The sequence below is a fragment of the Colias croceus genome, chromosome 29 (genome assembly GCF_905220415.1).
Source record: "Colias croceus chromosome 29, ilColCroc2.1".
Lineage (NCBI taxonomy): Eukaryota > Metazoa > Arthropoda > Insecta > Lepidoptera > Pieridae > Colias > Colias croceus.
Window position 1 is genome coordinate 963040 of NC_059565.1, and position 24631 is coordinate 987670.

General features: G+C 34.1%; 2 protein-coding genes across 3 annotated transcripts in view; both read right to left on the reverse strand.

Moving 5' to 3' along the window:
• Positions 1–24631, reverse strand: part of LOC123704327 (MAP/microtubule affinity-regulating kinase 4) — a 59680-nt gene that overhangs the window by 29690 nt on the left and 5359 nt on the right. The window lies entirely within an intron of this gene.
• On the reverse strand, positions 12269–17034 carry LOC123704349. Its single transcript, XM_045652705.1, has 3 exons — positions 16295–17034; positions 14561–15572; positions 12269–13163 (listed from the first exon to the last, which is right to left on the reverse strand). The coding sequence occupies exons 2-3, from the start codon at positions 15564–15566 to the stop codon at positions 13159–13161; spliced, it is 1011 nt and encodes a 336-aa protein (XP_045508661.1). The 5' UTR covers positions 15567–15572; positions 16295–17034; the 3' UTR covers positions 12269–13158.

Here is a 24631-nt window from a genome sequence, read left to right on the forward strand (position 1 = left end):
GCCGTAAACAGCTCTAAATTTGCTACATATTTGCAACATAATTACTTTAAACCAAACGGTTTTCCCATATTTTGATAAACCTTTAGTATATAACAAGGTCACACATGATTCGAACGTTAATACTACATATATATATTATTTTATACAATCTCTGCTGAAGCTGAAGAGTTTGTTTGTTTGTCTAATCACAGTAACTAACTACTGGTGCTTGCTTAATCTTAATTCTTTCAGTGTTAGATAGGCCATTTATCGAGTTATACATAACTAGCAGCTGCTTCGCGCGGTTTCACCCCCGTGGCTCCACTCCTGTTGGTCGTAGCGTGATGATATATAATATAGCCTATAGCCTTCCTCGATAAATGAGCTATCTAACACCGAAAGAATTTTTCAAATCGGACCAGTAGTTCCCGAGATTAGCGGGTTCAAACAAACAAACAAACATACATACATACAAACAAACAAACTCTTCAGCTTTATAATATTAGTATAGATATATCATTACGCTAAGACCAATAGGAGCGGAACAATGCGGATAAAACCGCGGGGCACAGCCAGTATATTTGTGACATATTATTTATCTTAAAAAACGAGCGAAACATATTTACGTTATTAATATATTTAATACATGTAAAAATAGACGTGTTAAATTATTTTCAAAAGTCAAGCGCACTGACCTTGGTTATTTTAACGCTTGTAATTAGTAAAAAAAAAGGTTTTAAAAAAATGTTTTTCATATGAACGAACATGGGTCAAATGTTGTATGTATTTTAAATTTATAATATTATTATTATTTGTACTTAGTAGGATATGTAGTGATTTTCAAAATTATTATTCCAATCAAAGCGAAGACAAAATTAACAAACCAAATGACCAGAACCGTTTAGCCGTTTTTGAGTCACATGTGGTGTAACTAACACGACTTTCTTTTATCTATAAAAACTAAAAAGGTATAATTTTAAAACTTCATTTACATATCTGGTATTTTAATTTTCATATACCTACTACCTACCTACTTAATAAACATTTTTCAGCATACAATTAAAAACAGAAGGCGGAATCGGAAATATTTTAAGTTTTAACACCCTTCGAGTAACGGTTACTTTTCGAAATCGAGTTTAAAAATATCCTTGAGTTTTTTAAATCGCTCTTTTTTTATTAGAAATAGCCAGGCATTTGACTGCACCATTACCTGATGGTAAGTAGTGATGCAGTCTATGAAAGGGCATGCCTGTCTAGATAGAGCCTATTCGCTCAAATCAAAAACTACATCCTCTCATATCCTACTAATACCACAGACTAATAATAATATACTACGTATACAATACATATTATAAATGCGAAAGTTTGTGAGAATGGATGTGTATGTATGTTAATCTTTCACGCAAATACTACTGAACCGATTACAATGAAATTTAGCACACATATAGAGGGTATCCTGGATTTACACATAGGATAGATTTTATCCCGGAAATCCCACGGGAACGGGAACTATGCGAGTTTTTCTTTGAAAAAGCGGGCGAAACCGCGGGCGGAAAGCTAGTTAATTACAATTATCACCTGAACTGCTGAATCTTTTTTGGATGGTGTTTCACATAGAGATTGAAGCTTGGGGAAGTACATAGATTATTTCATTAGACACACAAGTAATTTTTTAAATAAACAAACAAACAAACAACTTGTTAAGAAATGTAATTAGTAGCAAAAATACACCGTTTATCTACATTATTTAATATCATAAAGATATACAATTACTTTATATTGTTTGTTTGTAACGGATAAACCCTAAAACTAGGTACCTACCGAAGCGAATCACTATCATCACTACATAGTACACTAGCTGTTGCCCGCGACTTCGTCCGCGATTAGGTCGTTTTTCGTCATTCGTCGTTTAAAAAAAATACGTGACACTTTATTTTAAAATTTTCTTAATTATTGTCTCATATAAAATTTAACTACATTAAAATTGAACACTCTGATAAGAAAATCTTAAAATCTGAAGAAAACATGAATGTGGTTTAAATTATACATTTACTTAGTATCAAATAATAATCTAAATTAAATGTAGATTAACAGTTTGAGTACACCATTATAGAATATGTACCTAAGTATTAAATTACGTTAGTTTACATAGTAACTTTACTAAATTTATATTTTTTGGTTTTTATGGCATTCAAATGCTTTATAAATATAAATTTATAAAGAATAGAAAAAATTCGATCACGAGGCGGGACTTGAACCCGCATCCTTCGCGCCATTCCGGGGCGGATGCCTAACCAACTCAGCTACTCGTGACCCGCCTGAGCAATCGAATTTATTCTATCCTTTCAGTTTTATGTGTCTTAAGGGACACACCGCGCGCCATCTATTGAGATGATTTAACAACCATTTCAACCAATATGAAGCACTTTTCAGTGAATACAATATTGCAACGATGGAACACGACCTTTTCTTGAATTTATATTTTTTGGTTTTTATGGCATTCAAATGCTTTATAAATATAAATTTATAAAGAATAGAAAAAATTCGATCACGAGGCGGGACTTGAACCCGCATCCTTCGCGCCATTCCGGGGCGGATGCCTAACCAACTCAGCTACTCGTGACCCGCCTGAGCAATCGAATTTATTCTATCCTTTCAGTTTTATGTGTCTTAAGGGACACACCGCGCGCCATCTATTGAGATGATTTAACAACCATTTCAACCAATATGAAGCACTTTTCAGTGAATACAATATTGCAACGATGGAACACGACCTTTTCTTGAATTTATATTTTTTGGTTTTTATGGCATTCAAATGCTTTATAAATATAAATTTATAAAGAATAGAAAAAATTCGATCACGAGGCGGGACTTGAACCCGCATCCTTCGCGCCATTCCGGGGCGGATGCCTAACCAACTCAGCTACTCGTGACCCGCCTGAGCAATCGAATTTATTCTATCCTTTCAGTTTTATGTGTCTTAAGGGACACACCGCGCGCCATCTATTGAGATGATTTAACAACCATTTCAACCAATATGAAGCACTTTTCAGTGAATACAATATTGCAACGATGGAACACGACCTTTTCTTGAATTTATATTTTTTGGTTTTTATGGCATTCAAATGCTTTATAAATATAAATTTATAAAGAATAGAAAAAATTCGATCACGAGGCGGGACTTGAACCCGCATCCTTCGCGCCATTCCGGGGCGGATGCCTAACCAACTCAGCTACTCGTGACCCGCCTGAGCAATCGAATTTATTCTATCCTTTCAGTTTTATGTGTCTTAAGGGACACACCGCGCGCCATCTATTGAGATGATTTAACAACCATTTCAACCAATATGAAGCACTTTTCAGTGAATACAATATTGCAACGATGGAACACGACCTTTTCTTGAATTTATATTTTTTGGTTTTTATGGCATTCAAATGCTTTATAAATATAAATTTATAAAGAATAGAAAAAATTCGATCACGAGGCGGGACTTGAACCCGCATCCTTCGCGCCATTCCGGGGCGGATGCCTAACCAACTCAGCTACTCGTGACCCGCCTGAGCAATCGAATTTATTCTATCCTTTCAGTTTTATGTGTCTTAAGGGACACACCGCGCGCCATCTATTGAGATGATTTAACAACCATTTCAACCAATATGAAGCACTTTTCAGTGAATACAATATTGCAACGATGGAACACGACCTTTTCTTGAATTTATATTTTTTGGTTTTTATGGCATTCAAATGCTTTATAAATATAAATTTATAAAGAATAGAAAAAATTCGATCACGAGGCGGGACTTGAACCCGCATCCTTCGCGCCATTCCGGGGCGGATGCCTAACCAACTCAGCTACTCGTGACCCGCCTGAGCAATCGAATTTATTCTATCCTTTCAGTTTTATGTGTCTTAAGGGACACACCGCGCGCCATCTATTGATTTTTTCTATTCTTTATAAATTTATATTTATAAAGCATTTGAATGCCATAAAAACCAAAAAATATAAATTCAAGAAAAGGTCGTGTTCCATCGTTGCAATATTGTATTCACTGAAAAGTGCTTCATATTGGTTGAAATGGTTGTTAAATCATCTCAATAGATGGCGCGCGGTGTGTCCCTTAAGACACATAAAACTGAAAGGATAGAATAAATTCGATTGCTCAGGCGGGTCACGAGTAGCTGAGTTGGTTAGGCATCCGCCCCGGAATGGCGCGAAGGATGCGGGTTCAAGTCCCGCCTCGTGATCGAATTTTTTCTATCCTTTATAAATTTATATTTATAAAGCATTTGAATGCCATAAAAACCAAAAAATATAAATTCAAGAAAAGGTCGTGTTCCATCGTTGCAATATTGTATTCACTGAAAAGTGCTTCATATTGGTTGAAATGGTTGTTAAATCATCTCAATAGATGGCGCGCGGTGTGTCCCTTAAGACACATAAAACTGAAAGGATAGAATAAATTCGATTGCTCAGGCGGGTCACGAGTGGCTGAGTTGGTTAGGCATCCGCCCCGGAATGGCGCGAAGGATGCGGGTTCAAGTCCCGCCTCGTGATCGAATTTTTTCTATTCTTTATAAATTTATATTTATAAAGCATTTGAATGCCATAAAAACCAAAAAATATAAATTCAAGAAAAGGTCGTGTTCCATCGTTGCAATATTGTATTCACTGAAAAGTGCTTCATATTGGTTGAAATGGTTGTTAAATCATCTCAATAGATGGCGCGCGGTGTGTCCCTTAAGACACATAAAACTGAAAGGATAGAATAAATTCGATTGCTCAGGCGGGTCACGAGTAGCTGAGTTGGTTAGGCATCCGCCCCGGAATGGCGCGAAGGATGCGGGTTCAAGTCCCGCCTCGTGATCGAATTTTTTCTATTCTTTATAAATTTATATTTATAAAGCATTCGAATGCCATAAAAACCAAAAAATATAAATTCAAGAAAAGGTCGTGTTCCATCGTTGCAATATTGTATTCACTGAAAAGTGCTTCATATTGGTTGAAATGGTTGTTAAATCATCTCAATAGATGGCGCGCGGTGTGTCCCTTAAGACACATAAAACTGAAAGGATAGAATAAATTCGATTGCTCAGGCGGGTCACGAGTAGCTGAGTTGGTTAGGCATCCGCCCCGGAATGGCGCGAAGGATGCGGGTTCAAGTCCCGCCTCGTGATCGAATTTTTTCTATTCTTTATAAATTTATATTTATAAAGCATTTGAATGCCATAAAAACCAAAAAATATAAATTCAAGAAAAGGTCGTGTTCCATCGTTGCAATATTGTATTCACTGAAAAGTGCTTCATATTGGTTGAAATGGTTGTTAAATCATCTCAATAGATGGCGCGCGGTGTGTCCCTTAAGACACATAAAACTGAAAGGATAGAATAAATTCGATTGCTCAGGCGGGTCACGAGTAGCTGAGTTGGTTAGGCATCCGCCCCGGAATGGCGCGAAGGATGCGGGTTCAAGTCCCGCCTCGTGATCGAATTTTTTCTATTCTTTATAAATTTATATTTATAAAGCATTTGAATGCCATAAAAACCAAAAAATATAAATTCAAGAAAAGGTCGTGTTCCATCGTTGCAATATTGTATTCACTGAAAAGTGCTTCATATTGGTTGAAATGGTTGTTAAATCATCTCAATAGATGGCGCGCGGTGTGTCCCTTAAGACACATAAAACTGAAAGGATAGAATAAATTCGATTGCTCAGGCGGGTCACGAGTAGCTGAGTTGGTTAGGCATCCGCCCCGGAATGGCGCGAAGGATGCGGGTTCAAGTCCCGCCTCGTGATCGAATTTTTTCTATTCTTTATAAATTTATATTTATAAAGCATTTGAATGCCATAAAAACCAAAAAATATAAATTCAAGAAAAGGTCGTGTTCCATCGTTGCAATATTGTATTCACTGAAAAGTGCTTCATATTGGTTGAAATGGTTGTTAAATCATCTCAATAGATGGCGCGCGGTGTGTCCCTTAAGACACATAAAACTGAAAGGATAGAATAAATTCGATTGCTCAGGCGGGTCACGAGTAGCTGAGTTGGTTAGGCATCCGCCCCGGAATGGCGCGAAGGATGCGGGTTCAAGTCCCGCCTCGTGATCGAATTTTTTCTATTCTTTATAAATTTATATTTATAAAGCATTTGAATGCCATAAAAACCAAAAAATATAAATTCAAGAAAAGGTCGTGTTCCATCGTTGCAATATTGTATTCACTGAAAAGTGCTTCATATTGGTTGAAATGGTTGTTAAATCATCTCAATAGATGGCGCGCGGTGTGTCCCTTAAGACACATAAAACTGAAAGGATAGAATAAATTCGATTGCTCAGGCGGGTCACGAGTAGCTGAGTTGGTTAGGCATCCGCCCCGGAATGGCGCGAAGGATGCGGGTTCAAGTCCCGCCTCGTGATCGAATTTTTTCTATTCTTTATAAATTTATAAACTTTACTAAAAACACGATGACTATCTTTCGCGCTCGATACCACAAACTAAGCATGTTTGTGGTACGTGGCCCGCGTCACTTGACCCCCCGCGAGTTCCCCTCCGTTGCTATGCGAAAATACATTCGTCGCCCTACTGTAGGAAAAATTGTAATACTGTGGCCTGGGCGTTATAACACGTCCAGGGAGTTCCTGAGTGCCGATATCACCATCTTGAGGAAAAGCTTCTAATGTCGATTTAAAACTGCATACATACGAATTAACCTGTTCTAAAACTGTGAAATGAGTTCAGTTTTAAATTTGAGAAATACTGATTTCTTGTATTCCACTATTCGTTGTAGTCGAATACAAAATATATTTAAACAAACTTAGCTTGGCCTTCAGGCAAAAGGGATCCTATCAAATGGTAAACTTGACCTTGTATCTTAAAAGTAAGCATGAACGGATCTTCTGATAATTATTGAGCACCAAAGGATCATTTGAAACGCACTAATATAAGAGCGAATATTGTCTAATAACAGTTTACATTGCACCACAGAATATACATAATATTAGCTAAACGCTAATTGCACAGTATGTTCCTCTAAAAGTAGTGATTTTGTGAAAGGTTCCGGTGTATCTTCAAACGAAAGCCGAATCGCCTTACTACACTTTAAAGCATTACAAAAAGAACATACTACGTTAATATCGCCTATACAGAAAATGATCTGTAATCAATTGTGAGGTTATAAGCAAACCCACTTTTATATTTGTCAGACCACACCACCGAATTCGTAGATTGTTTACCTCAAGACATTAAGACTATGACGAAATCTGTCTGCAGTAAGACGGGCCTCTCGCTATTCGTACGTTTCCAGAGACCGAATAGTTTCAATTCTTAATCTTTCATTAAACAAACTTATTAATCGTTCTTGTCTCATATAATTGTAATATTCGCGTCCCTACTCTAGTCATTGCTTATGCTCATGTTCATCTTATTATGATGCACCCTATCATTTGTCAAACGGTCTTCATATTGAGTAAAGTTTCAGATTCTCGAGATAAAATATGACTGTCGTGATCAGTAGTGAGACGAAATTCCCTCTCAGTGAGGGTTTCGGTCTCACGGGATAGTACAATATGCCGTTTGCGATCAGCTGTGTGATGTCATACCCTCTCAGTGAAGGTTCGGTCTCACGGGATAGTAGGGGAGACCGGGTTTGGTTGTCTCACGGGTTGGATGTCACAGCGGTCTTAATACAAAACTGAACTAACGAATAAGTCTGTTGACCAGCGTGGCTAGAGCGATACAGTGACAACGCTGTCCCCACTTCGCGTCAGACCGCCCCGATCTGCCGTGAGGGCCTCACACGTGTTTATTGTTTTCGCACAGATTTTTTATGATATGTGGACCGAATATGCTCCTTATAACATCACTTTTTGTGAACGAAACGACAGCGCGGTTTAATTCAATGCCAACACCATCAGAAAAAAGGATTATTTTAATTGTGAAAAAATGTATTATGATTTACACTACATATTAACACTCTTTTAACATTTAACATAAAATATAAGTCTGTGAGTGTGTAAAAATAAATCCAGCTAATTACATATTAAACTTATGTTTATAATTTGGTATACGACATGAAAATATATTAATTGTCAAGCAATAATAATACAGATAAATACTGAACATAAGTATAATAGATATTAAGTAGTATTAGTTAAAATATACTTTGACTACTTTGACTGTTAGTTAAAGTTTATTTTTACTAACAACATGTAAATGAAGAAGAAATAATAATTACCAACGAACTAACCTTTTCTATAATACTTAACACGGCACATTTTTCAAATTATCTTGCTCAACTCTACTAAAAAATTTGAGGGTTTTGTTGGAACTTTAATATGTAAAAACTATGATATATCTAAACTACGATACAACTTGCATGCGGAAATGCTCATTACAATTGTGAATCTAAAGAATAACTAACAACATACTGTTCAATTTTATTGAGCTGATGAATATCTTTTGCCTGGAAGAAATCACCGTCGCCTAACAAATATAATGTGTTTTCTTATAAAACCGTTACATAATTTATTTTATCTACTTAAATAATGAAAATGATATATTTATTAAATATAAAACATATTATGTAAAATGATTAAAAATAAATAAATGAAGCAACTACGATTCAAAGAAAACATCTTTTTCAGTGTGAAAATGCTCTAAGCAATCCTGGATGATGAACTGTATATCATGTACCTACTCTGATCCCAGTACGGTCGGTACGTCGATAGCCATAACGATAAATATTATAATCAGATAACCGCAAAGTCAAAATAAAAACATTACTTGTAAAGTTGTGAGTGCAAAATTTACGTTTCATTTGGCAATAAAATTTTTTTCGGTACTAAAACGTAGTAGTTTGATATGTGGTTGGCTGCCCCTCCTCTCCTTCCTGAAAAATATCCTCCAAAATTTCCCGAGATACTTCCAATGATTGAACCATTGGACGTTGGACATTAACTTCAGTCAAAAATTGACGAAGCGGATGATTACTAATTTCCACTTAATCCTCGATGCTTTATCATCAAATCATCAATTTTCAAGTGGTGTAGTAAAAATATCAGCAGAAATCGTCTTCCAAAGGCGATATAATTTTATTAGCATTGAATCTGTAAATAAAAAAATCAAAAGTTAACTGTAAATCTATAAAAAAAGCTACTTACAAATAAAATTTTATCAAAAACTTCTGTTCCCAATGCACCTCAAAATAATAAAAGAATCATTCATTTCATTTCAATAAATACCTGTAAGTAACAACTTACCTTTTGTGGGAACGCATGATGGTGAAAATTCACAAAACACGAAGATTGCATTTGATATTTTTGGTTTTATGGCATTCAATTGCTTTATAAATATCACTACATAGTATGAAAAAAGTCGCTTTCTGTGTCCCTATGTCCCTATGTCCCTTTGTATGCTTAAATCTTTAAAACTTCGCAACAGATTTTGATGCGGTTTTTTTAATAGATAGACTGATTCAAGAGGAAGGTTTTAGTACATAATTTATTAGGTTTTAGACAAAGCGGACGAAGCCGCGGGCGGTAAGCTAGTAAATTTATAAAACACGAAGATTTTTAAAATTGTAACTAATGAACACAACAATATATTAGTATACTCTTTGGAACACAATCATTAGATTAACTGTAGATAATGGTGTCTATTTTTACTTAAAATAATAAACATCTACCCTCACTTTAAAAAAATGTAGTTTATTATTTACACGAAATATATATCTTATAGGGAACGGAAGATATGGGTTAAAGAGTTAAATAAATAAATAACATAATTATATTTAAATTATTAATTTTTAACATTGTGTTCAGTAGTGTTAACATGTAAATTGATTTGATTTTTACGAAATCTCATAGATGGCGCTGTTACAAAATTAACATTATACAACTTACATTCTTTAAGCTATGTTTCTCTTCCCAAGTTACTTAAATGGCATAATTTTTATAGTGTCAATCTAGATATTGTCAAACAACATTTATATATGCGTCATTTGATTATTAATTTCCAATAGTTAACGTGTAAATTGATTTGATTTTTATAACATTCAATGGATGGCGCTGTTTCTAATTTGTCTTTATACTACTAAATTCATTAAACTGTTTCTCTGCCCAAATTACGTAAATGACATAGTTTTTATTTTGTAAAGCTAGATAATAGCATGGCTTACTCGAAACCAACATTTAAACATGAGTCTTTAGATTGTACGCTGTCGTAATACACGGAATACGTAAGAAAAATAAAGGTTCACAGCTCCTCCCCCGTAGGTGATAGCTTGATAATATGTAGCCTATAGCCTCACCCGACCTGTTAGTAATATTCATGCAAAATTTGAAGTCAATCTATGCAGTACCTTTCGAGATTAGCTCGGACAAACATACAGACAAACAGACAAACAGACAAACAGACAAAAATTCTAAAAACTATGTTTTTGGCTTCTATATCGATTATAGATCACGGCCCAGGTATTCTTTTAAAAAAATATTCAATGTACAGTTTTGACTTTCCTACGATTTTATTATATGTATAGATTTAAAACAAATTCGCTTTCTCTGTCCCTATGTCCCTTTGTATGCTTAAATTTTTAAAACTACGCAACGGATTTTGATGCGGTTTTTTTTAATAGGAGTGATTCAAGAGGAAGGTTTTAGTATATAGTTATAGTTTTGATATCCAAGATACAGGCAACAGCCTAGTTTGGATCTCCTGCAATGATGTAATGTTTAAATTTTTTAGTAAATAAAGACTTTATTATTTATTATTATTATTTATATAATTTATCAGGTATTAGACAAAGCGGGCAAAGCCGCGAGCGGTAAGCTAGTTTTAGTTTACCATAATTTGGTGGGAAATTAGAACAACACAATATAACGTTTCTAGTACTATTCACAACACAGCCTTTCTTCAACCTTTTGCCACTTTTTGCAATTTTACACCAACCGAGACGCGAGTCGACGACCCACCTTGGTACCGACCTTGATCGCCGGTCGGCGGTAGGCTTTTTTTTTGAAAAAACCAACTTATATTCGACATTTTTTATGTATCTCTTGGATTCCGTGTTTTAAGCAATGTCGAGACTTAATGAATTATTTTTAATGTTACTGAATTAAAAATGTTTATAATAATTATGAAAATTAACATATACCTAAGTACATCTATACCTAGTACCTACCAATATTATAAAGAGTTTGTTTGAAAAAATATTTCGGAGTTAGATAGCCCATTTATCGAGGAAGGCTATAATAGAGTATAGGCTATAAATATCATCACGCTAAGACCAACAGGAGCGGAGCAATGCGCAAACCGCGCGGCACAGCTAGTCGATAATAAGAAACAAACAAAGATGTCAAATTATTTGTATTTGAATTTGATATTTTGGTTTTATGGCATATTATGGCAATACTTGTATTGTTACCACTTGACGGACCTGCATTTGATAACTAGTTAAGATATTGAAGAAACACAGAATTCATTAGTTTCACTTTTACTTAGATCTATCTAATATTATAAAGCTGAAGAATTTGTTTGTTTGAACGCGCTATTCTCGGGAACTACTGGTCCGATTAAAAAAAATCTTTCAGTGTTAGATAGCTCATTTATCGAGGAAGGCTATATAGGCTATATTATATCATCGCGCTACGACCAACAGGAGAGGAGCCATGGGGGTGAAACCACGCGGAGCAGCTAGTTTTTATTATAAAAACTACGACCGGTTCCGATACATCATCGTCAGTCAGGTCAGGTCATCAAAAATGTCATATGCATAGAGTAATACGTCGCAGGAAAGGCAAATTTACTGAAGCTCCAAATGGCCATTTCGAGAAAAAGCCGTTTTAATTTTTTTTTTTTCGTTTTTAATTCATAACTTTTTTCCCCGCACACGAATTTCGATGACGTCAAGGTAAACTTTTATTAATTTGTCATTTTCTATGTCCAGAAGTACAAATTATAATAATTGGACTGCTGGTTTGTGATATAGTGGCGCTTAAGTAAAAATGACTTCAATTTACAGTAAAGCAAAATTTCTTAACCGCCATTTGATTCAAATATTTATAGCAATCAAAATTACTTATAACTCTTACGTATATATTTTGGAAAACGACAAATTTTCTGGAACTATATCAATAATGTTATGTTCGTAATCTTAAATTACTGAAAGGACTTTTACAAGTCTGGTTTCATCGTGTTAAAACAACTTAAAAAGTGATCGGCTCATTATGTTGAATCAGTAAAAATCCTTAGAGGTAGGTTATTGTTATAGTTTTTTCGAGTAAAAAGACGTAAGGGATAATTTATTTTATCTAATCACACCTTTAACTACTTATAACTTCAGTTAATACACAATACATAAATACTGTAGTGCCGAAAATTAAAGTTACTTGAACCATAAATAATAACGTATACTCCATTACTAATGTGTAAGAGTAAAGTCTTAATTGCTTATGATTATGAAAATTCCTATCTTTTTTTTAATAAATAATCTTACGTAAATTATTAGTCTGGCATTGAGATGGGCTTGAGCTGGGCTGCCTCCTCTGATTAGAGCTCAGCTCTTAAATTGGATAGATAGCTGGGCAAAGGCCTCCTATTTGAATTAAGAGGGAAATTGTTTCGAGAAATAAATTAAAATACAGCTGTTAATTTTTATTTTATTTAATCCTATTATTAAGTTATAAACTTTAGGTATAATTCTACTCCTTTTAAACAAAAAGTCTCTTTGGCAAAAATAATAATAGTAATAAGCTTACGAAATAAAAAAAATGAGAATCAACGTTTCTTTCAGTCTTTGACATTTAAAAATAAAATAAAATAAATTTGTAATCAAAACAATCTTTATTAACTAACACATGTTTTCGACGGTATTTAAAAAAAAAACGAGTATAAAATAGCAAAAGGTGCGTTGGATCCACTTCTATCTTAGGCCAATACATCATCATCTTAATCATCAAATATTTTTCAGCAACTGTGTCCCATTTGTTAAAATCTGCATAATTAAGGACCTCTACTTCATATGGTCTTGGTGACTTCCTAGACATAGTAAAAATTGTGCTCCACTGCGACGGTGCCCACACTATAATGCCTTTTAAGCTTTTATCTATAACGGAGTGCATAGAGTCAACCGGCATATAGGTATGCCCTGGGAGCAAATAATTTATTTGAATTGATAGGAGAGTGTTACACTTCTTAAGTATTTCATTTAAACATGTTAATACTATCTTATTTTTATTTTGCCCCGGACATGAGTCACAATATAGTAATAAATGTTTCACTGTACCCCTTAGATCCACATTTTTGATGTACTTCTCCAAAATTGATGATATCTCATTGGCACCCCTTTTTCCATTATTTTCTGACCATGTGTAGCAGAACCCGTTTCTAGTGCCTGATTCATAGAATGTTAAATTATATACAGCCACTTTGCGCGAATAATACAGCATCATGTTTTCACCGTGGGGCGTATTCAACACCTTTTGAAGGTCAAATGATGTGCATAAAACACTATTGTCTTTATTGTAAATACTTTGATGTGCTTTAAACCTTTCAGCAGATTCTTCTTTGTCAATTAAGTGCTTCCGTTTTTCTTCTTCATCAAAACTCTTATTATTCTCATATTGTGTACATTTCAGACACTTATCCTTGCGGGGGAAATGGAATCCAATATTAAATTCAGTGTTGAATATTTTTTTGAAAAGTTTTTCTCCAGCGTAGACGTTGCCATTTGCAAGCTGAGTCTCTTTATAAATTCTATACAAATTTGAAATATTACGAAATTCTGTCGGTAAATATGTTCTTGTGCTATTTTTTCTGCAGTAGTGTGAAGGCAAAGCTGGTAATTCCTTTATGTATGTTCGTACCTTTTCGGTTATTAAATTTGGGGTTTTATTTCGGGGTTCGTGTTTTCCACGCATATCTTCTTTTGCACTGCCAAATGATGCGTTGTTTACTGTATTGTACAATGTTTTTTGCTTGAGATCTAGTGTACAAGTCAAAAATTGTTGACACACTTGGGCTTGCCCTTCACCATCGTTAATAAAGTAATTAAAAGTGTTGGTAAGCTTAGCCGTATCTGCTCGCTTTCTTTTTATACCCATCTTTTTAGAATGGCTTACCAACCAGTCTTTACGTCTTTCAGACGATAAACCCCAAAAATGTAAAAATATAGCTTTTCTCTTTTCATCGGTTATTTCGTAACATGCGTTAGAGCAATTTTGTGGCTTACAGGGATTTTGTTTCATTTCTTTGGCTGGAATAACTTTTCCTTTAGAATTTATATACTCATGCCCGGAATCTTTTTTTGCTTTGTTTTCTTTTCTTTTGTTCTTCTGTTTCTTCTTTTCTCTACCCTCAACTTCAAAAACTTCATTCTCTTCTTCTTGAACCTTCGATTTCATAGTCTTCTCAGATCTCTCATTTTTCTTCTTTGATTTCTTACTTTTCTTAGTTTTCTTCGTACCATCGGATACCGATCCAGATGATGAATGTTCCCATGATGAAGAACTCCAAACAAAATCTTCATTATCTGACAAAAAGTCTACGTACTTCTCTCTTGTTTGTTGTCTCAACCGCTTAATTTTTATGTAATCATCACGATCATTTTTTGTAACATTTTCATGCTTCTCTTGGTTACCTTTATCATTGTCAGTTCTTATCTCTTCTTCTTCATCTCCACTTATCTTACTACCCAAATTGACGTTTTTGCTTATATGCGATTCATTTTGCACCGATTCATTTATTTCAGGTATTTTCTTATCATTACAAATCTCTCCTTCATAGCTTTTTTGGTCTTCCTGTATATTCATTCCTATGTTAGTAAAATTAATTTCAGCGGATACTTTTTCATTTTCCTGTAAATTAATATCTATTTCTTTGAAATCTTTCATGTATTTAAAATCTATGTCATTGTTGTGCTCCATGTTGTTTCGAAGACATAACAATATGCCATCGGTAGCATCATTTTCAGATTCTATATTTTCATTAGTAAATTTTACAATTTCTCCTTTGCTTTCTTCTGTCTCAAAAAACTGCTTGCTATCACATCGCTTCAGTATGCTGTCTGGTACTATCTCAGGTGTTTCAGTGTTGTAATCTTCCATTATAATTTTACTGTCTGTCAGTTCAAGTTGTTTAGATTCAATTTGTACAAATTTTGATCCTGTGTTCATCTCTTCAAAGTGTTCTCGTCGGATTTGTTCACAAGCCTCCTCAATTTCGTGTTGTCGTTCAATTTCTCTGAAAATGTCTAATTCTTTTTGTATTACTTTTTCTGTAAGATTTTGTTCCTGGTATGGTTCTCTTATGTCATCTGTCAAATCGCAAACTGTTAAATCAATGGATGGTGATTCAGCTTCTGTATTTTCACTGCGCATAACAACTGGTTTTGATATCAATAGCTTCTTGTTCAAGTTTTTTGATTTGTACTTCTGTGTTTCTTTTTTAGGTGTTTTAAATATCAGTCTTTTAACTACTGCTGGCTTTGAGACTGTTTCCATCAGTGGTGTATTTGATGTTCCAGCTACAGGTTCCTGTTCATCCTTCAGTCTTGCTGCGTACCTTTTGTAAAAACTCTGTTTCTTACTTTCCATTATGAGCTGAAAATATAGAAAGGAATAGTAAGTCTCATGTAAATTAAAAAAAAAAAACGTTTAGTATACCAGTTTTTAATATTATAATATAAAGAATGCCCATTCTTGTATTAGACACCTTCCTTGAAGACTGGCCGGATTGTTCACTAGATCATAAAGAGTGGATGAATTTTGGGGAGACCTTTGCCCAGCCGTGGGATATTATAGGTTAAAAAATAAGTCTTGACCACAATTTTGCCCAAAGGAATCAACTGAGGTCGGCATGTGGTTGTCCACACGGTCAGTTTTGTAAATGGGGTGGTACTACTTCTCGGCCGACACCACGAGGTAACAAGCCAGTCTCGACCAAAACCAACATTATACACTCTTCAAAAAAAAAAGGTATCTAGAGATTTAATATGAGAGAGTGCAAGTTTCATAATAATCGGTTAAGTAAATAATTTATACTAGGTATATTACTCAAGCTAGATCGCTTCGCCCGTGGTACATATTTTGCAATAAAAGGAAGCCTATGTCCTTTCTCGGGTATCGAAATATCTCCATACCAAATTTCATGCAAATTGGTTCAGTAGTTTAAGCGTGATTGAGTAACAGACAGACAGACAGAGTTACTTTCGCATTTATAATATTAGTATGGATTTAGGTACTTACCAAAGCTGACTTTACTAATAATTATTGCTTCTTATGTAAATTATTATAATTTTTATACTAATAAATAGCTAACTTACCGATTGAGGAGTCCGTTATTGCATTATTATCATTTATCACCAATATTCCCTTATTTTCTCGATCTATTTGAGCGGCAACAAATACCGACACACGTGTACCTACTCTCAGTGGCTCTGTCGAGCAGACTGACTGATACGCGGCGTACGCGCGGGTTATAATCAGGTTTTGCAGTATTGCAGCTCCATATTTTTTACTTTAGCGACGTAAATGACGTATTGACCAGCTTTCAATTTTACTTCTATTACTTTTGCTAAAATATTACTTCATAGTAAAGATACTGAAAGTCAAAAACTTGCTCAATAACAGTAAGGCAAAATTACTTATACGCCATTTCCGGCATAAAAATCGAAAGACTAATTTTCTTACAAGCCTTACTTATTATAAATACTTCAATTCAAAATTACTTATACCAACTTTTATGTTTGTTTCGAGTAGTCCAAAAATGCTTATAAACTATTAGCTTTTAAATTGCCGGATGCCAAATTTACTTAAAATTTACTTGTAATTTATTGCAGGAAAACAAAATTACATAAGTGACAGGCACGAATAAAATGCCAAAAAAGTGTCGCTTAAGGACTCTGTCTGATGAAAACTCCCCTTTTTTCCATTTACTGAAACGCCAAAATAGTGCTCGTATCTCCGTGGAACCCAGACTGATCGACGCAGAAAAAAACGCTGATTCCGAATATCTATATAACTCAATATGCCTATTTTGGCGCTTCAGTAATTTTGCCTTTCTTGCGACGAATATAATATACATGTGATATGTTTTTTGTTTAGATACTTTTACTATAATAATGTTTATGTACCTAAAGATAAATTATCATGTAGTAATAAGTGACAACGCCGAAAAAAGTACCTATACACACAAAAAAGATCGTGTGAGCACACGTGTCAGAAGTGAAACTTCTCTGACAAGATTCAAAGATACCAAAATCGTCGCGACACTCAATGACGTGACGATAAAGCCATGACGCGACCTTGAAATTTTACTCTCAACGCGCCTAAAGTTTCACTTCAACAAGCGTTTGTGGAAAACACAACGTATTAAGTATTGAAAGAAAGATTAGTGAATTATCAATTTCTGCACATTGACAAAACACATTCTTAGGTGTACAAGATATTGTTTTTATTTGTTATCATTTGATATGTATGATAAAAGGTTTTTACATTTTAGTTCGATGTTCCGTTATCTAAAAGTTTAGGAACCTGTCTAAGACCGATAGGATTGCAATTTAAATTAAATTTAGTATTTTTGTTTATAAAGTGTTTATGAACATTCTATTGACAAAAAAAGTATTTATTTAGTTATTTGAGAAGACATATTTGTGCTAATTGCAAATATTAGTGATTAGATTTCCGCCCGCGGCTTCGTCCGCGTTTTCAAAGAAAAACTCGCATAGATCCCGTTTCCATGGGATTTCCGGGATAAAACCTTTCCGCCTAGCACCCCTTAATGCGATTTAATTTTAGCCAAATTAATTAATTATTTTAACATTAGAAAGATATTTTCTGTAATAACATAGACTATATTTTCTTTTCCCCAGGCAAAGCCGGGAAATATAGCTTGTAATTTAATACTTTTAAGAAGTATAAATATAAATGTGACCATCTTGAAATAATTACGGTATAGAGGTGGACGGTAAACAAAAATATTATTTATTTACATTGGCCACACTTAAGACGAATATTTGCGAAAGGATATGTCGCGTGCTAAATTTAAATACCAATTAATACGAAATCAAAGTCTTCGATATTAAATGAGTTTCTTTATTTTTTATACATCCGATATTTTAATAACAATTATGACGATAACCTAAACTTCTATTTTAAATTAAATAAAACTATCTTGTGTATCTTTCTTTTATACCTATTATGCCAGTGCTCCGGTCCTTTTGGTCTTAGCGGAGCAATGCGTGTAAAACCGCGGGGCACCGCTAGTTCATTTATAAAAGTTCGATTTTTGATCCTACAATGTTCTTCCTTCAACATTTCCCTAGCTAGAAAGACAGAGCCGCATTTTAAATTGTAGGTACTGCATTCACTTTTGAATACAATAAAGTTTTTTTTTGACAATGCGTTTCAAGAATGTGCGCAGTCAACGACCTTGATCTGTCAAAGATCGATAAAAAGTATATAACTATAACAACAAAAATATTTACCTAGTTTGTCCGTTTCTTAATGAGTTTTTTGCCTCAAAACCAAACTCGAAACGTTTTTTATTCATGTAAACTTTTACAAGTGTTTATGAATATTCAATTTTTTTAAAAACCGCCACCGATTGGAAATGTAGCCTTATTAATAATTATTAAGACTAATTATATACGAGTTAAATTGAGACTTGGCTGGAATGCGACGTATGCGAAATACTAGCTGTGCCCCGCGGTTTCACCTGCATTGCTCCGCTCCTGTTGGTCATAGCGTGATGATAGGTATATATAGCCTATATAGCCTTCCTCGATTAATGGGCTATCTGACACTGAAATAATTTTTCAAATCGGACCAGTAGTTCCTGAGATTAGCGCGTTCAAACAAACTCTTCGGCTTTATAATATTAGTATATAGATTAGTTTTCATTAAAAAATTAGTATCCAAAGTACCTAAGTTAAACTGGTACTTAGTTTGAATTATATTCCATTATTTTATTTATTTTGGAAAGGTAGTTACATACCTATAATATTACATTGAAAAACAAAAAAATATATACCGGCCGACGGGCCGAATTGAGAACCTCCTCCTTTTTTTGAAGTCGGTTAATGCCCGGTTCCTATATTTGAAAAACGATCCGTTTTAGTTACGAATAGTAGTATAATTAACCAAGCGTAAGCGAAAATCGTTCCTATAAAAAACGTCTCGTCAAGCAACTTACCGACGGCTTCCTACTGACGGATGGGAGGGTTACTATTAACGAACGGTAAGCATATTGTATGAAGAAGACAGTTTATCGCGTTCCTATAAATATTTTTAACGTCATTATGCTGTCAAAGTTACTATTCGTATAGCATTTTGTTTACCCGTCGATTTCGGGCGGTTAAATTCTTACTATTTCATTGTTTCCGCTTCAATATCGAAATGTGGAGTTCAGATAGTGATAGAGAAGTGTTTAATATTATATCGAATTTCGGAAGAAGATAGTGGGCGTGAAAGAGTATATATTATAGAGAAGGAGTGGATTTTTTTGCGACCCTGGATTCTCACGAATTTCAATTGAGATTTCGACTTGATAAATAATCTGTTGAACAATTACTTCTTGAAATTTATCCAGACGTACGAATAAAAGGAGCCAGGTTAGTTTAATGGAGGCATTAATATTATACCAAACACGTCTAACCTTATTACATACCTAATTTATGTTGTCATTTCAGGAATCATGGGGTATCTCCATAACATCAATTACTGTTGACGCTGAGGTTCTATGCTTTAGGCACAATATCGATATCAGTGGCAGACCTATTTCCCTTGGTCACGGCATCACGCGTGAACGGGTGGACCGATTTCGATAATTATTTTTTTATAATGTTCCTTGAAGTACGAGGATGGTTATTATGGAAAGAAAACATATACATGTACCAAGGGCGAAGCCGGGGCGGACCACTAGTATATATATATGTCTATGTTTGCAATGTAGAAATCAATTTTTTAAACATTGTATTGTAAATAATAAAAAATAAATAAAAGTACATAATAAAATGGAATAAAAGTTTTATTTCTTTATAACTATGTTTAATTTTACATAGTAATATGTAACTACATAATATATGCCAAAGAACTGTCCTGTGATTCTTACGCGACAACCCTCCATCGATTATCATCTTCTATATTATATTCCTTAACGCTGTAATAGGCTCTCTGAACTAAATACATTTTTTACATAAGATTTACATTTAGCACTACCTAACAAATTCTTTTTCTACCGTATGTCTAGATATATTGCTTAATAATATACAAAAATTAATTAGTTATTGTGTGTTCAGTATTTCAATTATTGTGTGTTCAGTATTTCAATTATTGTGTGTTCAGTATTTCAATTATTACTTCATAATATTTGTCCATCATCCTTATTATGTTTGAATTTTTTGGCTGAAAATAAAAAGTTTTCCTGGTAGGTATTTGACCAATTTTTGCATTAAATGTGTTGGTCAACGAAGTCCAACATTCATCCTTTAATTTATTCGTAGAAGCATTAGTCTCCTTACTGGTTATAATAATTGAGCAATCTCTTCTTTACTCATAGCTTTCTTCGATTTCTGTAACAGAAATATATGTTTGACTTTAAAAGTGTCCGAAGCAAAAAGTAAGCGGCAGACGATTTTAAAGAAGAAATATAAAGGCGTACTTACCGGCGTAATATCCATTTTTAATAAATATATAAACAGTGGTCGTTGTATTATTATTCTTTAATTATAAAACTTGACAATGAATCATCAATCAACAATGAATGACAATAATTTGACAACTGACAAGCAATGCACGCGTGCGCGAGAAAAACGTTCTGTTTTTGCTTTCTGTGTAACGCATTAGGTTGTTTAGAAGGAAAATTATCACGCAGATGTCTACAAATATATAGTTCTTTAGTATTAGTTCTTTATTAATAAGAAACTTTATTCTTAAAGTTTATAATTCGGCTGTATATTTAACTTATTTTGTCCTGAATTTTGTGTTATTTTAATTTCAATTTGGCTTATAACGAAACGCACATCTGTGAGTGAAGAGGGCTCGGTATTTTTATGACCAACGGATGTCCGTCGATAGCACGTCAAGAAATAAAATTGTGGAACGGTAATAACGACTCGTAGTTAGTTCTAGAAAAACGGATAGTAGCTTTGATACTATGACGATCCGTTGAATATAGGAACCGGGCATAAAAGGTCATCAGCTCAGGTCTGAAGTTAATTCGTACGGGTTTTACCTTACCTATATTTTCGATTTGACAGCTGTGACGTCACAACATGGCGCAGGGATATTCCTCATTGTGAGTACATAGTCATGAAAAATGTCCCTATATTTTACTTGTTTCATATATTTTAATGTTAAGGACGCTGTCACAAATCTGCGTTACTCAAATTTAGGTATCTAAAGTCGCCACGTGGTTCGCGGGAACATCGCGCTCACGTAAACATAGCGCATTCCATTTTATAGACCATCTTCATACTTGATATTATTTTTTTTTATATTTTTATTGAAATTGATTCCAGAAGATTACTGGGAACTTTAAAAATTCATTTTGTTACTATTATTAGTAGGTACGATCCTTATAAGTATTTTAGTGTATTCAACCAACTTAAAAAAGTGTGACTATTTTACAACAATTTGAATATGAATTGTATTATTGTATACAATATCGAAGCTTTTTAAGAAATGTATAAAATACTTTTTTAAGAATTATTATCATACATAATATTATATGTTACCGGCAATATATTAAACCCGGCATTGTAAGCAATTCTTAGTAAATGTATGTTATTCCGAGAAACAGTCGGAATGAAATAAATTAAATTCGTTACCACACATTCACATTACCTATATCTTTAAATATGAACTTTTCCTAAGTAGCAAACACATTTGCAAATGTGGGTGGTTTTTGGGGTAGCTATTAACCAATATGAGGTCAAAACTAAAATCCAAGATGGCACCGACGAAAATTTGAAATCTTTTCGTCATGGGTGTCATTTTCAAGGAGTTGGAGTAGCTTTTAAATAAGTATTAATCAATATGAGGTCAAATCTAAAATCCAAAATGGCGCCGACGACAATTTGACATCATTTCGTCACGGGTGTCATTTTCATGGTTTTTGGGGTAGCTATTAACCAATATGAGGTCAAAACTAAAATCCAAGATGGCGCCGACAAAAATTTTATATATTTTCTTCATGGGTGTCATTTTCATGGTTATTGGGGGAGCTATTAACGAATATGAGGTCAAAACTAAAATCCAAGATGGCGCCGACGAAAATTTTACATCTTTTCGACATGGGTGTCATTTTCATGGTTTTTGGGGTAGCTATTAACCAATATGAGGTCAAAACTAAAATCGAAGATGGCGCCGACGAAAATTTTACATCATTTCGTCACGGGTGTCATTTTCATGGTTATTGGGGTAGCTATTAACGAATATGAGGTCAAAACTAAAATCCAAGATGGCGCCGACGAAAATTTTACATATTTTCGTCATGGGTGTCATTTTCATGGTTTTTGGGGTATCTATTAACCAATATGAGGTCAAAACTAAAATCCAAGATGGTGTCGACGAAACTTTACATCTTTTCGGCATGGGTGTCATTTTCAAGGTTTTTGAGACAGCTATTACCAAATCCCCAATGTAACCGTCGATAATTAGGTATATTTTTCTTACTCCTTTAAAGTAAACTTAAATAAAATAACAAAAACGTTAACAACCACAGTTTTGTAGAAAGTCTTAAAAAAAACAATTTTAAAGAACATTGAAATGCATATTTAGAAATTTAATATAAAACGCAACTCTGTGGCAATCATGTTAATATTCTGACAGATATTAGTAACTTTAAATATATTCTTTAAATATATTCGCTAAACTTTATTTAAAATAAAGTTTATCTAAAACATTTAAACGAAGAGAATAAAATAAAAAAGAACGTGTGTGCCGAGAAAACGTGTCAGGAGTGAAACTTCTTTGGCGAGATTCATAGATACCAAAATCGCCGCCTTGCTCCATAACGCGACAGTATTACCATGACGCGATCTTGAAATTCGACGACCATCTTGGATTTTAGTTTTGACCTCATATTCGTTAATAGCTACCCCAAAAACCATGAAAATGACACCCATCACGAAAAATGTCAAATTTTCGTCAGCGCCATCTTGGATTATAGTTTTGACCTCATATTCGTTAATAGCTATCCCAAAAACCATGAAAATGACACCCATGATGAAAAGATGTCAAATTTTTCGTCGGCGCCATCTTGGATTATAGTTTTGACCTCATATTCGATAATAGCTACCCCAAAAACCATGAAAATGACACCCATGACGAAAAGATGTAAAATTTTCGTCGGCGCCATCTTGGATTTCAGTTTTGACCTCATATTGGTTAATAGCTACCCCAAAAACCATGAAAATGACACCCATGACGAAAAGATGTAAAATTTTTGTCGGCGCCATCTTGGATTATAGTTTAGACCTCATATTCGTTAATAGCTACCCCAAAAACCATGAAAATGACACCCATGACGAAAAGATGTAAAATTTTCGTCGGCGCCATCTTGGATTTCAGTTTTGACCTCATATTGGTTAATAGCTACCCCAAAAACCATGAAAATGACACCCATGACGAAAAGTTGTAAAATTTTTGTCGGCGCCATCTTGGATTATAGTTTTGACCTCATATTCGTTAATAGCTACCCCAAAAACCATGAAAATGACACCCATGACGAAAAGATGTAAAATTTTCGTCGGCGCCATCTTGGATTTCAGTTTTGACCTCATATTCGGTAATAGCTACCCCAAAAACTATGAAAATGACACCCATCACGAAAAAAAGCCAAATTTTCATCGACGCCATCTTGAATTGTTTTACCCCACCAATCTATTCAACAACCCATAAAAAAGAGGATCTCAGGCAAGGTAATTTTAAAAACATAATTTTAAATTACAAATAATTGGAATATGAAACTTATACAGTTTACTCATAAAAAGTATCAAATATTTCAAATCACGAAAAAGACAGTGCACGCACAATAATCTTTTTTATTTCGTTTTTATTTTTGGCACGAGGAGCGATACACCCGTCCTTCCAAGAGCGCTTCTGAGCGCGGTCTGACGAACCGCGAGAACAAAATGTATGAAGAAATCGACAAGTATTTTTAATTTAGCTCATTATTGAAATAAAATTTTGATTTAGATTCATAAAAATTACACCATATATAAAGGACTATATATCCCTCAATAAGATATAGGTAAGAAGATAGATTAGGCTCTTAATTTTCCTAAAATGGTACCGGTTTAGACCCCATTTTTTTGCATTTTATGCGTTTATTGTGATGGAAAAAACGTATTTCAGCGACAATTTTGTATGACGTCGTACAATTTTTATAAGATGAACGTAGAGCTGAATATATTATCTTTAAATTAAGATATTACTATGTTCTCACGTGTAATTGCTTTAAGTTAAAATGGTACCGAAAAACAGCGTGTTTTTGTAAAAATACGTTATAGCGTCCTTAATTACTTTCATTTCGTAGTCGAGGTATTTTGGCGGTCAAAAAAAATCACATAAAATGTAGGTAGGTATAAAGAAAAACAAAATTTTTTCAATCATACAAAAAGGTCAGCGACTTTTCTGTGCGTGTAAATAAAATTTTT

What these genes read in the sequence shown, in the direction of transcription:
- LOC123704349 (XM_045652705.1), bottom strand. Translation starts at nt 15,566, where the DNA reads ATGGAAAGTAAGAAACAGAGTTTTTACAAAAGGTACGCAGCAAGACTG.